The sequence below is a fragment of the Panthera pardus genome, unplaced genomic scaffold, assembly GCF_024362965.1.
Source record: "Panthera pardus isolate Hobbes unplaced genomic scaffold, ASM2436296v1 HiC_scaffold_17, whole genome shotgun sequence".
Taxonomy (NCBI): Eukaryota; Metazoa; Chordata; class Mammalia; order Carnivora; family Felidae; genus Panthera; species Panthera pardus.
This window is the reverse complement of record NW_026526732.1, coordinates 55,439,555-55,453,190: the sequence shown is the minus strand read 5'-3', so window position 1 is coordinate 55,453,190 and position 13,636 is coordinate 55,439,555. Positions and strand designations below refer to the sequence as shown.

The window sequence follows — 13,636 nt, the reverse complement described above, 5'->3', positions numbered from 1 at the left end:
CAAACTCCTCTAAAATCCTACACTTCATACATTTAATAGCTTGAGTACTTCCTAAACGGAGGAAGAATGAGAAGCATTAAAACTGCCTCACAGACATATCCAAAAATTAATTCATCCATGAAATATTCTCTTGTTATTCTGGCCCATTTTTATGGAAATGTGGTAAGTCAAACATTCATGTAAATTCTTCACAGTCTAATCTTTATCTCAACTCTGACTTCTATTTCCTAAATAGAACTCTCTCAGCTACCCTGGTCCCCTCACTCTTATGCTCAAGTCCTATGCATACTGGCCCATTCCTCAAACTCTCAAATGCCTTTACTGCTTGCTGAAGTGTCCCTGCCCTTGCAGCCAAATCCGTTTTCCTACACTCCTAAAAAAAAGCCCCAATGTTATGCATTTGGCATTTGCCATGATGTTAACTTTCACCCATATGCTTGCTTCCCAAGCTATTCTGGAAGGCTTTGAGGGCAGAGAGCACGTATTATGCAGCACTGGGCATACTACCCTGGACATAACAGATGCCTGATGTTTCTTGACGTCAAATATCATCCAAATCAGCAGTTTACCCTACAATCAAGGCAACAATTGCTACTACCTCAAGTGAGGGAATCACTCTGATATTTGGAAGACTGCATTAAAATTTCTTCCAGTAAAGAAAAGTTTGAAATTCATTTCTACTTCTCTCCCTGGGAATGCTGTATTAAGAGGATACCAGGGACACCTGGGTAGCTCAGTCAATAAACCATCAGACTCTTGATTTTGGCTCAGATAACGATCTCATGGTTCATGAGTTTGAGCCCCACTTGGGCTCTGCTCTGGCAGTGTGGAGCTTGCTTGGGACTCACTCCCTCTCCTCTCTCTCTGCCCCTCCCCTACTCTCGCTCTCTCTCAAAGTAAATAAACAAAAGAGGATACCAAATATAATGGCTGCTTAAGGATCCAACTGCCAGATACATCTCCAACCTTATTATTGTCAGCTGATTGCCTCCCCATACCTCTTGATCCACAGCAGCCTCATTCCTCCAAATTAAAAAGCAAAAATGTTGTTTCACAGCACTGCTTGGCAGAAGAGGGAGTGGTTCTACAACAGCAGCTTCAGTTCCTGATATTGCCACTTGATGGCACCTCCAAGTGCAAAACAGGCAAGGCGCAAGCCCGTTGGAATGCCACATACAATCAGCTTGTAAAGAAGACCTAGGGACACAGCATTCTCTGGTCCTGCAAACTCCATGTTTTGTGCAGATTCAATCAGGGCCTGCACTTTTCTTCAAAGTCTCAGAAAAGGACAGTAGGCAAAATGAATTTAAGGCCAGCAATAGGTCGGTTAGTCCTCCATGGTTTGAAGTCCTGTGGCTGAACTAACTATTCTTGTACTCTTCAAAGCACTTTCAATACAAAGGGAAAAGCACCGCTGTTGCTTACCCCCAGTGGCCCTTCACTGAAGTGCTATACAGCAGAAACACTTTCTACCCAGCTTGCTATAATGGTCACACTATATATTCAAGCCTCGCTGAAGTAGAAGTCTATTTGCCGAGTGAAGAATATTGCTTATTGTATAGAGCAAGTACCCAGGAAATACTCTATTTGGAAAAAGCACAATAATTCAAAATGGCCAAGATTTTTAATCACGTTCCTCTCTTACTTCCTAAGTTCACATGTGGAGCTCTTCTTTGAAGTCAGTGAGATTTGCACTCTGGCAGAGATAAAAATACAGGAGAAAGTATGAATAATTATTACACTGCATATGCATTCTTAAGCCCTACAACCTGATTTTCCCTGTCACCTCTGCCTAATCTCTGAATTCCGCCTAAACATACATTAAGGTACTAAGTCAATGTTGGCTTCTTTTCCATGACTGAGTCACTTTTTACTGTATTTGGGCATCTAAGTCATCTACAATCACATTTTCAGTATTACAGCCTGATGAGGTAAGGCATCAACACCCAAACTGCCTTGCAAATAAAAAATATATGAAACAAAACAGTCAGAGATCCAGAAACAAGGAATAAGCTTTCAAATTTCTATATCCTGGCTTAGCCCCAGAAATCAAAAAGCCAGGACTGGGGATCTAGACACCTGGGTTCTAGTCCTAATTCTCACTAATTGAACCTGCATGCCTCAGATTCATCTGGGAAATGATGATCACCCTAGGAGTCCACAAAAAAGAAAAACTGGCTTTTTCCATCTTATTTAAGCTTATATTTACTTTCCCCATTTTTCTAACATAGAAGTATATGACCTTCATGATTCTCCCTAGACAATGTGCTTGTGGGGGGGAGAAGCCACGTTGCAAGATTAGAGTGCCCTCTATTTAAAGTCCTAATGGCTCAGGAACAAAGATGACTTAAATATGTCTAACTCTTCCATAAGCAGAAACAAATGGTCTTTAAAAACTAAGGATGATGATGGGGTGCCTGGGTGGCTCAGTCAGTTGAACGTCTGACTCTTGATTTCAGTTCAGCTCATGATCTCAGGGTTGTGGGACTGAGTCCAACATCAGGTTTCAAGCTCAGCTTGAGATTCTCTTTCTCCCTCTGCCCCTCTTCCCGACTCGCACTCTAAAATTAAATTAAATCAAATCAGATAAAATTAAATTAATATAGGGGCGCCTGGGTGGCTCAGTTGGTTAAGTGTCCAACTTTGGTTCAGGTCATGATCTTGCAGTTTGTGAGGTCGAGCCCTGTGTCAGGCTCTGTGCTGACAGCTTGGAGCCTGGAGCCTGCTTCAATTCTGTGTCTCCTTCTTTCTACCCTCCCCCACTCGCAGTCTGTCCCTCTCTGTCTCAAAAATAAATAAACATTAAAAAACTTTTTGATTAAATATAAAAACTAGAGATGATGCTAAAAAGGTTATAATCTCATTTATTTCTCATGCTTTTAAATCTAGGGGAAAAAGGGTTATATAGCAAAACATGCTAAATTTACTTCCTAAAGTGAGAAACTTAATTTGAATAAGTAGAACTACAAAACAAATTAACCACACTCAGCCAAGATAGCCTAGATTTTTGTGTCCCCTTCTAAGCCTCTGTAATTCATGTAGACATTCCCCAATTTGCAGAAGAGTTCATGTGTGAATTAGTTGTTTGGAACTTTAAACACATTTTCCCATGAAAACAAAGCTATTTATATATGTTAGCAAGGTGCCGAGGGTAGCCATTTATTAAGGCTTAGCTAACCCATAATGGACCAAGAACCTCATACAATATTATAACAATGATTCTGTGGGTAATGAAATTCAGAAGTTCAACCAGAGGTACCAGGAACACATCTCCCCAAATGGGACAGGCAGTGGAAACCATCCCAAATCACTGGTTCCTTCTATCTGGTGTAGAACAGAGAGAAAAAAGGAAGATGGGAAGAAGGAATGTTTATGATGGCAACAATACGACGATAAGAGACAAAAGGAGCATGGTTGGTCAGAGAAAAATTTACCACAGAGCTGGCAGGGTTCAGGACACATCACCCCCAAAAATGGCACGTTGGCATGTTGAATATTTTAAGTTAATGGAAGTTGAGAAACAGCATATACAGGAAGGACTCCCTGACCTTCTTCCCTGAAGCAGGTCACAAGACCCTCATGTGAGAGGTGTGCTCCTATACCTGGAGGAAAGGGACATCCTTATCTCCAAGACAGAAAGGTACAGAGAGGAATCCCAACGGATAGGCCTTGCTAAAATTTTCAAGTTGATTATGCTTAGCTCATACCATTTGTCCTGTCACTTTTTTTTTTTTTTTTTTTTTTTTTTTTAAGGACTCTTCACTCCTCATCAAATGTAGCATAAAAACACTCAGGTTTAACCATTTCTTGAGATCTTCATTTCCTTATGAAGGTCTCAGGTCATGTAAAGCTCAAATGTGTGTGCTTTTTCCCTTTTTAATCTGTCTTTTGTTTACAGGGGGCCCCAGGCAAGAACTTAGACTAGAAGAAAACCCTATTTTCCTTCTTAGCAGAACCAATGAAGCTTTAGCTCCAGGCCCTTTCCTTACAAAGGCCCTGAGATGAACCCCTAGCAAAATACCTGCGTGGACACAGATTTTTGTAAAATTTGCAAACGATATATGCTAACGAAGAGGCAGAATATGTTGCCCCCAAATATACCACCTTTGGCATAAGGATTGTTTTGAGCTGAAGGCAGTTAAGAAACAGCAGATCCAAGAAAGCTCTCTGCCCTTCCTCTGTTTTCCTAAGGACATAAATTTACAAAGGCATACCTCCTCTTCTAGCTACCAGGAAGGACACAGGTTAATCCCTAGAGATAACTTTAGACTCTTATCCACGGAGGAGGCACCAACTTCAATCTGTACAACAAATTTTACCTTGCTTTTCCTGGTAACCTCCTCACAACGGCCTTCTCCCACGTTTCTCTCTTCCGTCTTTAGCTGAAGAGGTTTTTTTAGTCTGAATTCTAAGCTACCCATTTGAGTTCCTCATTTTCCTCTAATTATACCTCATTAATATGTGGTATACACATTAATAAACTGTGTTTCTCTTGTTAATGTTTTATTACAGAGGTCTCAGCAGAGAACTCAGGTAGAGGGAAATGATTTTTCCTCCTGTATTAACTACGATCCATTAAAATTTCTGTCTCTTTCCATTTCTACACCCTCCTTTACACTTCCCCTCTTGACCGGTAACACGAGATTTGGCTGAAGGGAACCAGGGAACTAACAGGGTTCAGGACATGCTAGCCCAAAGGAAAGGGAAGTGCATTTGGAAATACATTTTGCGATGCAGTTTAAAGTCCTTTCTGAGTAGAGTTAAGTTATGGCAGGCTGTTTCCTGCTTAAGGAATGCCTTCCAGGAATACTCCTACTTCCCACCAATTTAGCACAACAAAGCATCAAGAACCTGTTGTCTTATTATGATAAGAGGGACGTATCACAGTAGCTGGCACTGGATTGTGCAAGTAGTGAAGGAGAAAAATGGTTAAAGAAGGTTTGAGATGTGCAGAACCAGAAGCTAGTCTGTAGAAAGTTCCTCCAATTAAAAGACATGTAAAAACTTACAACACACCACTAATACATTAATTCTTAGATCAGGACCCACAAAATGGAGGCTACCCCAAGGCCTGGTCCACGTCAAATCTAAACCTAAGTAAGTCTGCCCTTAAAAAGAATGCATCACTGTCAAGGAAACCAAACACTGATCACAATCCTCCAACTCAGCTTTAGCTAGCTGACCTTACTAAGAAATAGGCCCTGCTAGCTTTATCAGGAAATCACTGACCTCCTGGCCAACCACGCCATTTCCGTGCTGCCTCTTCCAATGCTCTATGAAACTCGCTCTTGCCCAAAATCCTTCAGGAAGAATGCTCCCCTGCTTGAGAGGCACTGTGCTCCCCAATCTATGGCTTGTTTCCCCTTGAACACAGGATAAACGCACTAGCACACTGTATTATTTTTGTCATTTAACACTGCTACCAGGAAGACATCAACACCAAACTAACAAATGAGGGCTGTCAATTAAAATGCAAAAGCATTTGAGGCTTACTCACTGCATGAGAAAACTTGGACTCCCTAGAAATCTTACAGCTCCCACATTAACGAAACTCGGAAGACATTTTTCCCAGTTTGATAACCATCCTAAATTTTACAGGACATGAACAATGAGTTGTGCCGTGGACGGGGAGACAGCAGAGTTCAGAAACAGTATCAGGTTTTGGCTTAAGGGAAATGCCAGTTAATGGACATTAGGAATGTAGAGAAGAGCCAGGATGGCGGTCAGGAAGTCTTGTTTTGTACCAGGTGAGCTTCAAATATGAAAAAGCCATCTAACTGAAACTCAGCAGAGAGTTTGGGATTAGAAACAGATCTGCAAGCTTCCATAATATACACAGAAGCTGGGAGTAGGCGAGAGATCTCCGAGAGACAGAGAGTAATGATGGAGTGGACACTGGGAACACAGTAACAGTTAAGGACTGGAGAAAGAAAGGGTCCTCTAAAAATTACAAGAAATGGTCAAAAAGGCAAGAAAACTAAAGGAGTCCAGTGTCCTGAAACCATGAAAAAAGTGAGTATTAAGGAAGTGGTTAACAGTGCCATATACTTCACGAAGATCAAATGATAAGAAGAACTGAGAAAGATCACTGGTTGGCCACTTAGTCAGCTATGACCCCGGTGAGAACAGCTGCAGCTGAATGGCAATGCTGGAAGCTAAATTACGGTCACTGAGGAGCAAATGACTTCTCAACTTCCCAAGATATTATCCTAGTCACCCAGAAAACTCGTCTGCAAAACACAAATTGCCAGGAGAGAATTTTCTACTATTTCTTTAATTGAGCCCTCCTGGGGCTCCAGGGGGTCCAGAAGCAGAGGCAAGATCCATTTGCATCACACCAGCCAGAGTCTCCACCCTCCCTCTCCTCTTCCTCCCAGCCCCAAGATTTCTTCACAAAGGAGCAAGTAAAGGGCCGGGGTTTCTTTCTTCTTCCCCCTACCCCTCTAACCCTACCACCCACTCAAGTGCAAATGAAAACCCGAACTCCACAGGGGTGGCAGGAGCGGAGACGGGGAGAAATAGGTGGGTGGTCCAGTGAAGAACAGGCAGAAGGCTTCTGAAAGAAGGAAACTGTGTTATTACCGATATAAGCACAGTGGTGGTAGTGATGGTGGGGGATAAACCCGATGTTTTTCAAGTTGCAGCCTGTGTAATTCTGTAACAGAACTAGTCAGACACACAATTTACAATCATAGGACAAAATTTTACTGTCAAAAAGCCTAATCAGGTAAGAAACAGCGAAAAGCATTCCTAAATTCATTGCATTGTATACACAATTTAAAAGTGAAATTTATTTTGTAGAAGAGGAATGGTTCAATTTCTAAGACTTTCTAATACTTCTGTCAAACAGAGTGAAGTACAACTTTCCCTGTAAAAGATGAATTTCAGGTAGAGCATGAAATACGCAAGATGTACCATGACACTACCAATAAATAGAACATCAGACTGAACTGCTTTCAAAATATACCTGGTGTAACCACTTTTTAAAACCTGTCTATCATCTTGAGAGCCCTAGGTTATCTATGTTTTCCAACTTAATAAATCATGAAGAAACTATGGATGGGCTGGTAACAAAAAAATCACTTCACCTGACATTTTCTAGTGCTATCAAAGTGTAGGCATAAATGACATTTTGTGACATCAATATTAAACTATTACCTTGGTTAACTGATGCTCAGTTGTTGCAGAAATACAATTATATAACAAAAAAGGAAAAAGTAAACACATTGAACTCTTAGAAAGCTTGGTCTTAATTTCAAAAAGCTGTTTGTTATAAAGAAATCCTATAAAATCTTCCAGGGTGCTGATGAGTGTTTTTTGTTTTTTTTTTTTAATTAACCAGTTAGAAAAACAGACTATTAAGACCCCGTTAACAAACACTGACCTGCTTTACTGCAGACTAAAACATGCCCCAATGCCAACAGCTAATAGAGAATAATTATGGCTTAGAGACACTAAAATATGCTCCCCCATTCACAATGAATAGTCAAACTGAAAAAAGCCACTCTGGACACTGGAACCTCTGAATTGATGTATAGTAAAATCCCACTCTCGTCAGAATTTCTTCACATAAAATTTTTTATAGTGCCTTAAGATGCTCACATCACTCATTCAATTCCCACAAATAAGGAGTGGAAGAAGTGGGCCATTATGACCACTTCAGTAGACAACTTTCCTAGAGCACCCAGGGGCCAGGTCTCATTACCACTTGGAACAAAGGCATGCTACAGGTCAGGTCACCAAGTATGCGGGGATGCAGGAAATTCAGGAGATGAGCTAGGGAGGCTCTTTACAGATTTCACTCCAGTGTGGTTAATATGTGGCTAAATCAACGAACACACCCAACTGAATATACAATATAATGGCCTTAGAAGGTATAAAACTTCCCACTTCTCAGAGCTCCCCTAACCACCTGCCCCGTCCTACACCCAGTGCGTTGGAGGAAACTGCGCAAGACCGGAAATGGCACGCACATGGTCACCTCATTAGTAGGCAGCAGAGTTGGAGAACAGGACCTGGGGCTCTATTTCCCCAGTTCCAAGCCATTACTGCTTAAACACAAGGCAGCGCAGTACCAAGGAATTACCCACAAGGCTTGTAATAAAATGGGGGCACAGATCCATGTACCTGAGAAGAGGCAACTAGAGTTGTTTCTAAATTGTCTTCAAGATACTAAAAACAAGTATGTGTGGAGAACCCTGAACTGGCAAAAGGAATGAGAGCTCTCTAACCATAGTGCACTTATGGTCACGCAGGCACAGAAAGTCTAATGTTTTTAAGGAAGAACAGAACAAAATAAAGCATCAATGTCAATGCAGAGCCTACAGTAATAATAAAGATCTAAAAACCCTGAATTTTGCAAGGTTATTAATGAAAACAAACCATTAGAAAAATCTTTGTGGCCAGACTAATTTACTTTAAACAAAGTAGTTGACCTAAATGGTAACTTCAAAAGCTTAAAAAATAAACAGGATTGACCTTTAGAGTAAACACCTGCCATGAATTCTACAACAAAGGGTAGCACTTCATTAGATGAATCATCTTCACACTGCTTTCAGAAATACAGCTATTAAGCTTTCATTAAATTCAATCCTTTATAACCCAACACATTAAATGTAAAGGGTAAGGTTTCAGAAAAGTATAGTTATTTTACCTGCACAATTCTTAGTAATCAAAAAACTCATTTTAACTTATTAAAAATTGACCTATAGCTCTCTCCTTTATCACCATCATTAAATGGTTCTTAGTCTCTCCTTTTCTCACCAAAAAATAAAATCAGTATCCCCTATCGGGCCAACTTTCTAAAATACAAAAAAATACAATCTCATTGCTCCTAACAGCAGCCACTATTTACTGAGTGCCTTCCATGGGCCACAATCTGGGCCACTAGTTTTACTTGTGTTATCTCATTGAACCATTAAAACAAAACTCACAGAAGAGAAGTGACAGAGGGCGCCACCCAGCTAGAAAGTAGCAGGGTCTGGATACGGACTCAAGTACACCGAAGACATTTCTACTCACTGCTGTTGCTAACTCAAACAATAAACACTTTGAAGCACAAGAATTGACCTAACGGATGCCAGGCACTGAGCCTAAGAGAACTTAAGAATCATCAACAGTGTTTTGCAGTCCCTTTATATCTGGTCTTTGGAATACAATATGCAAGTGAGAGAGTAAATCCTAGTAGAGGTAGGAAAACAAAACAAAACAAAAACACCTGCACCTTCACAGCATTCTTCAGAAAATGTATAAGATGATCCTTAAAACTTTTAAGGAATCTAATAAAAGCTAGGATCTTCTTTGCAGAGATTCACATACGAAATCACACTATTTAGGCGATTCACACAACTAAAGTTCACCTACATGTTTCCATTTAAAAAATTTTAATTCCCATTTGCTCGGGCTAAGAATCAACACAAGAAAGTGGAACCTGACACAAATAGAGTTGAAGGGAGGTTTAGATGTCACAGTTGATACTTACCGTTTTCCTGTGCAATTCTTGTCATTCAGGCCGCCAACCTTGTGTATGGCAGACCAGGCTGTGAGAGCCACATACGGCAAAGAGGCAGCTTGAGTATGAGTGAGTGATTTGGGCTTCAGAGAGACCTAAATTCGAAGAAAGCAGTTAAAAATAAGCAATGACTTGCAAACCTATAAACACAAGTAAACACATTTACCTGTGTAGGAATCCAACTACTTTCATAGATAAGTCTGTAACATTCTACCAGGTTCAGTGTTTACTGCATGCCCTCCTCCAAGATTATCCCTAAGGAATATTCTCCTAATGACTCAATCTACCTCACAGAGGTTCAGTAATATTTTATAGGCTACATTATCAGATAAAGCAGCTTAATTCTTCATAAAGAGACCACATTCAATAATCCCATTAGTCCTGAGTATACCCAGAAATAAATCCAAATAAACCTTGAGCCCTCATAAACACATTCTAATTTGTTTCTGAGATCAGCTGTTTCCTTTACTCCCATTTAGTGGAAGATAATCTTTCCAGACTTTCTCTGATCTCAGTAATACCCCCTTTTCCCTTCCTGCCCTGCCTTCTGTAGCCAATTTGCTCAATGTTAACCCCTTTCTATTCAAATCGTCAAGCTCACCTGACTGTATTCTATTAGACTGTTTTTAAAGTTATTTAAAACAGCCTGATACTCCCATGCTTCTGTTGATGATTAATCGGTATGCTCCATTTGGTATATTTGGTTTCAACTGCTCATACTGGGTAAAACTGAGAAACACAGCAGGGCTTCTCAATCTCACTCCAAATCCCTGCTCCACGGGAGACAAAGAACCGCTTTGGCAGGCAGTGTTACTAATGACATGAGATTGTTTTTTACTCTTTCAAAAGTTCCTCTTCTCTATCTTCAAAACTACCCATAAAACAAAAACCTGATCTGAAAAACAACCAGTTATTTCAGAGATATTTGTCAGTCTTTGTTTATACTTTCTAATGGCATTTCAGCACAGAGTTGGTGAGTTACCTCATTCCCACTGACTACAACAAACTCTGACAGAGTGCCTTGTTTCCAGGGAGGAACTGCAGCCCAGACCTGAAACACACAACTTCATTAGAAACATATTTTCTGACCAGAGCTCAGCATGAGGGTTTTCCCCAGTAACAGACCCCATCCTGTGAAAAAAGCACAAATCAGCAATATACCAAGCAAAAGAGTTATTTTCACATAATATAAATGTAGTACGATTCTGGATTTATCAAGTCCAACCACATTGGAAGCAGACGCCAGTAAATCCTAGTGTATTTACTGACTACTTGGAGTACTAGTAAGAGCACAGTCTCTGGGGCTTGAATTCTGGCTCCCGTGCTTACCAGCCGTGGGGCCTCTTTATAGCTTGGTTTCCCCATCGTGTAAATGGTGCCTAACTACCTACTTCATTAGGATTAAATGTGTTATTTTATGAAAAGCAACTAGAACAGTGTTAGCTATTATTATGAGCTCATGTTAACTTCTTGGTATAAAAGTTCAAAGTGACAAATGACAGGTTATTATACCAAACTTTAGCTATTTTAAAACCACCTAACCCATAGGGTAGAAACTGTCATTTAAAGACTTCTTCCAGGGCAAAAAAAAAAAAAAAAGCCCAATCCTACATATTTTAAAGTATGTAATTCTTAAGCACTAGATTTAGAAAGTTCAGGTACAGTCAAGCTATTTTTTGGCTTTTTTTAGTTTTTTTTTAGAGAGAGAGAGAGAGAGCATGAGCAGTAGAGGGAAAGGGAGAATCTCTAGGAGGCTCCATGCCCAGTGTGAAGTCCAATGTGGGGCTCGATCTCACAAACCTGGAGATCATGACCTGAGCCAAAATCAAGAATCAGACACTTATTGGCTGAGCCACCCAGACACCTATCAGTCAAGCTATTTTTTAATTGTTTGTGAAAAATGTAACAACAGAACCAAGAACATGAAGGTTCTGGCCAAAGTTCAGTATACTTGTTGAAAAGAAGAAAAAAGGTCAAGGACACAGATATGCAAATTTCATTTTGCTTCTTTTGGAAGTATATTTAGAAAAAGAAGAGTGACCACGCAGATCTCACCTCATCTCCAGGCTTGAAGTACCTCACATCAAGTCCGCATTCCATCACCACCCCAGAGACGTCCCGGCCCAGAGTCAGGGGAAATTCTTCTCCTTTGGTTTTAATATGTAGAGGATCACGTTTCATATTTAAAGCCGTAGCTCCATAACCACCTATGAAATACAATGTATCCGTTGCCTCCAAAAGAATGGAGGGATTTAAAAACTACTACAGGGTTACAGGCCACATACAATTCTAGATCCTCAAGATGTAGATTATAAAATAATCAACCTTACAATTTTTTTATCATCACATGCAAAAGCACAAAAACAATGAATGATCTTTTCAAAGAAAATTATATACTTGGAAAGTTATAACCACTCGTTAAGCTAAAGGTACCAGTGCTCAAAATGTTTTTGAAATTCCAATTTTGAAGTGGTCTTCAGAACTTAGGGAATTTTCTTTTATACTTTTACTCTGTTCTTTGAAGATGGTTTCTTTTATTCATTCGTTAAGTTAAAAAAAATTGGTTTTAATGCTTATTTTTGAGAGAAAGAGAGCATGCACACGTGTGCGCACATGAGTGGGGGAGGTGCAGAGAGACAGGGAGACACAGAATCCGAAGCAGGCTCCAGGCTCTGAGCTGTCAGCACAGAGCCCAACACAGGGCTCAAACCCACGATGCCCAAGACCATGACCTAAGCCAAAGCTCAACCGACTGAGCCACCCAGGCACCCCAAATCATTCGTGATCTTTTTAAACAACAAAGTCATTTGGTGCCAAGTCTGGTGAAGAAGATAAATGTTAAAGCTGTTTGAAGTTAACAAATAGGCATGGGTCTAGTATTTGATACGGACATTGTCTAGGAGTAATGTTCCCCATGTCCCAAAAAATGTTTCCAGAACATCTTTGAAATAAGTACATAGATTCAGGAGTTGAAAAAAGCCATTTGACTGCATCTATTCTGATACAAGTCAAGTTAACTGCTTTATTATACATGGTTTTATTTATTTTTTTAATATTGACATAAATATCAGCTAACTAGAGCTGAAAACATTCTAGTAACTTTTTTGTTTTAAACAAATTGGCTACTCTATCTATAATAACCCAAAGTAGTTTATTACAAAATTTCAACATATAAAATGACTTTTCTAAGACACGAAAGTATCTGTTATTGCCCCTATTGCTTGACATTTCTGAGAACATTTCTGCTAGGTGAGTTTCTTCAGGATAAGCACTCTTTCTGCCTTTCCAGTGTCATGTACCACATTTACGCTCCCAAACCACTAAACCTCTCCGTAAGACTCCTCTTTCCTCCCCATCCACCCACCCTCAGTGGTAGCACATTAGATCCTAAGGATGAGAAGAAACTAGCAACAGAGACTAAGAAGGCTTGACTGGTGAAGAGGGGTCCTGAAGAACAAGGGAAGAGGGTCATTTCAAGAAGTCAAATGCTGACAGGGAAGACGGTTTTTCAAATAAAAAGTTGCCAAGAGGTTTTTCAAAAAAACCAAACAACTGGATCCAACAACATAGCAGTCTTTGGTGACCTTGACAGAAGTTGCTGTGGCATGGAGTGCTCAAAAGAGAACGGGCGGTGAAGAACCAGAGACCTGAGACCATTCAACTCTTTCAAATAGTTTTGCTCTAAAGGGGAGCTAGAAATGAAACAGTGGTTGGAGGGATGCAAGTGAGATGGAGAGAGGATTTTTGAGTGTGTATTTTTTTCCTCTTTAAGAGGGGAGACATAACAGCAAGACTGTGTGCTAATCAGAATGATTCAATGGAAAGGCAAAGACTGATGATACAGTTACGAATTTCTGAAACCGTGCTCCTGAGATGATGAAAGGGGATGGAATCTAGAGGAAGACTGGCATCAGATAAGAGCAATGACAGTTAATCCATACAGTGGGAGAGATGGTAGAAGATCCAGGGGGGAGATGACAGGTGGGTGGCCTGTAGAAGTTGTTTTTCTAATGAACAAAAAATCAAGACTATGGGAGAGAGTGTTTCAAGGTTGGGATAGTCCCAGAAAACCTAAGCTGATGGTGATCATGCCAATATTACACATTTGCCATCTGGCTAATTAGG

General features: G+C 40.2%; 1 protein-coding gene across 2 annotated transcripts in view; it reads right to left on the bottom strand.

The window, feature by feature from the left end:
• Positions 1–13,636, bottom strand: part of RTN4IP1 (reticulon 4 interacting protein 1) — a 150,352-nt gene that overhangs the window by 26,071 nt on the left and 110,645 nt on the right. For both annotated transcript variants that reach the window (XM_053904611.1, XM_019443003.2), the window contains exons 2-4: positions 11,567–11,718; positions 10,494–10,562; positions 9,482–9,606 (exon numbers count right to left, since the gene is read on the bottom strand). In XM_053904611.1, the coding sequence (XP_053760586.1) occupies positions 9,482–9,606; positions 10,494–10,562; positions 11,567–11,692 (320 nt within the window). In that variant the 5' untranslated portion in view covers positions 11,693–11,718. The remainder of the gene's footprint in view (positions 1–9,481; positions 9,607–10,493; positions 10,563–11,566; positions 11,719–13,636) is intronic.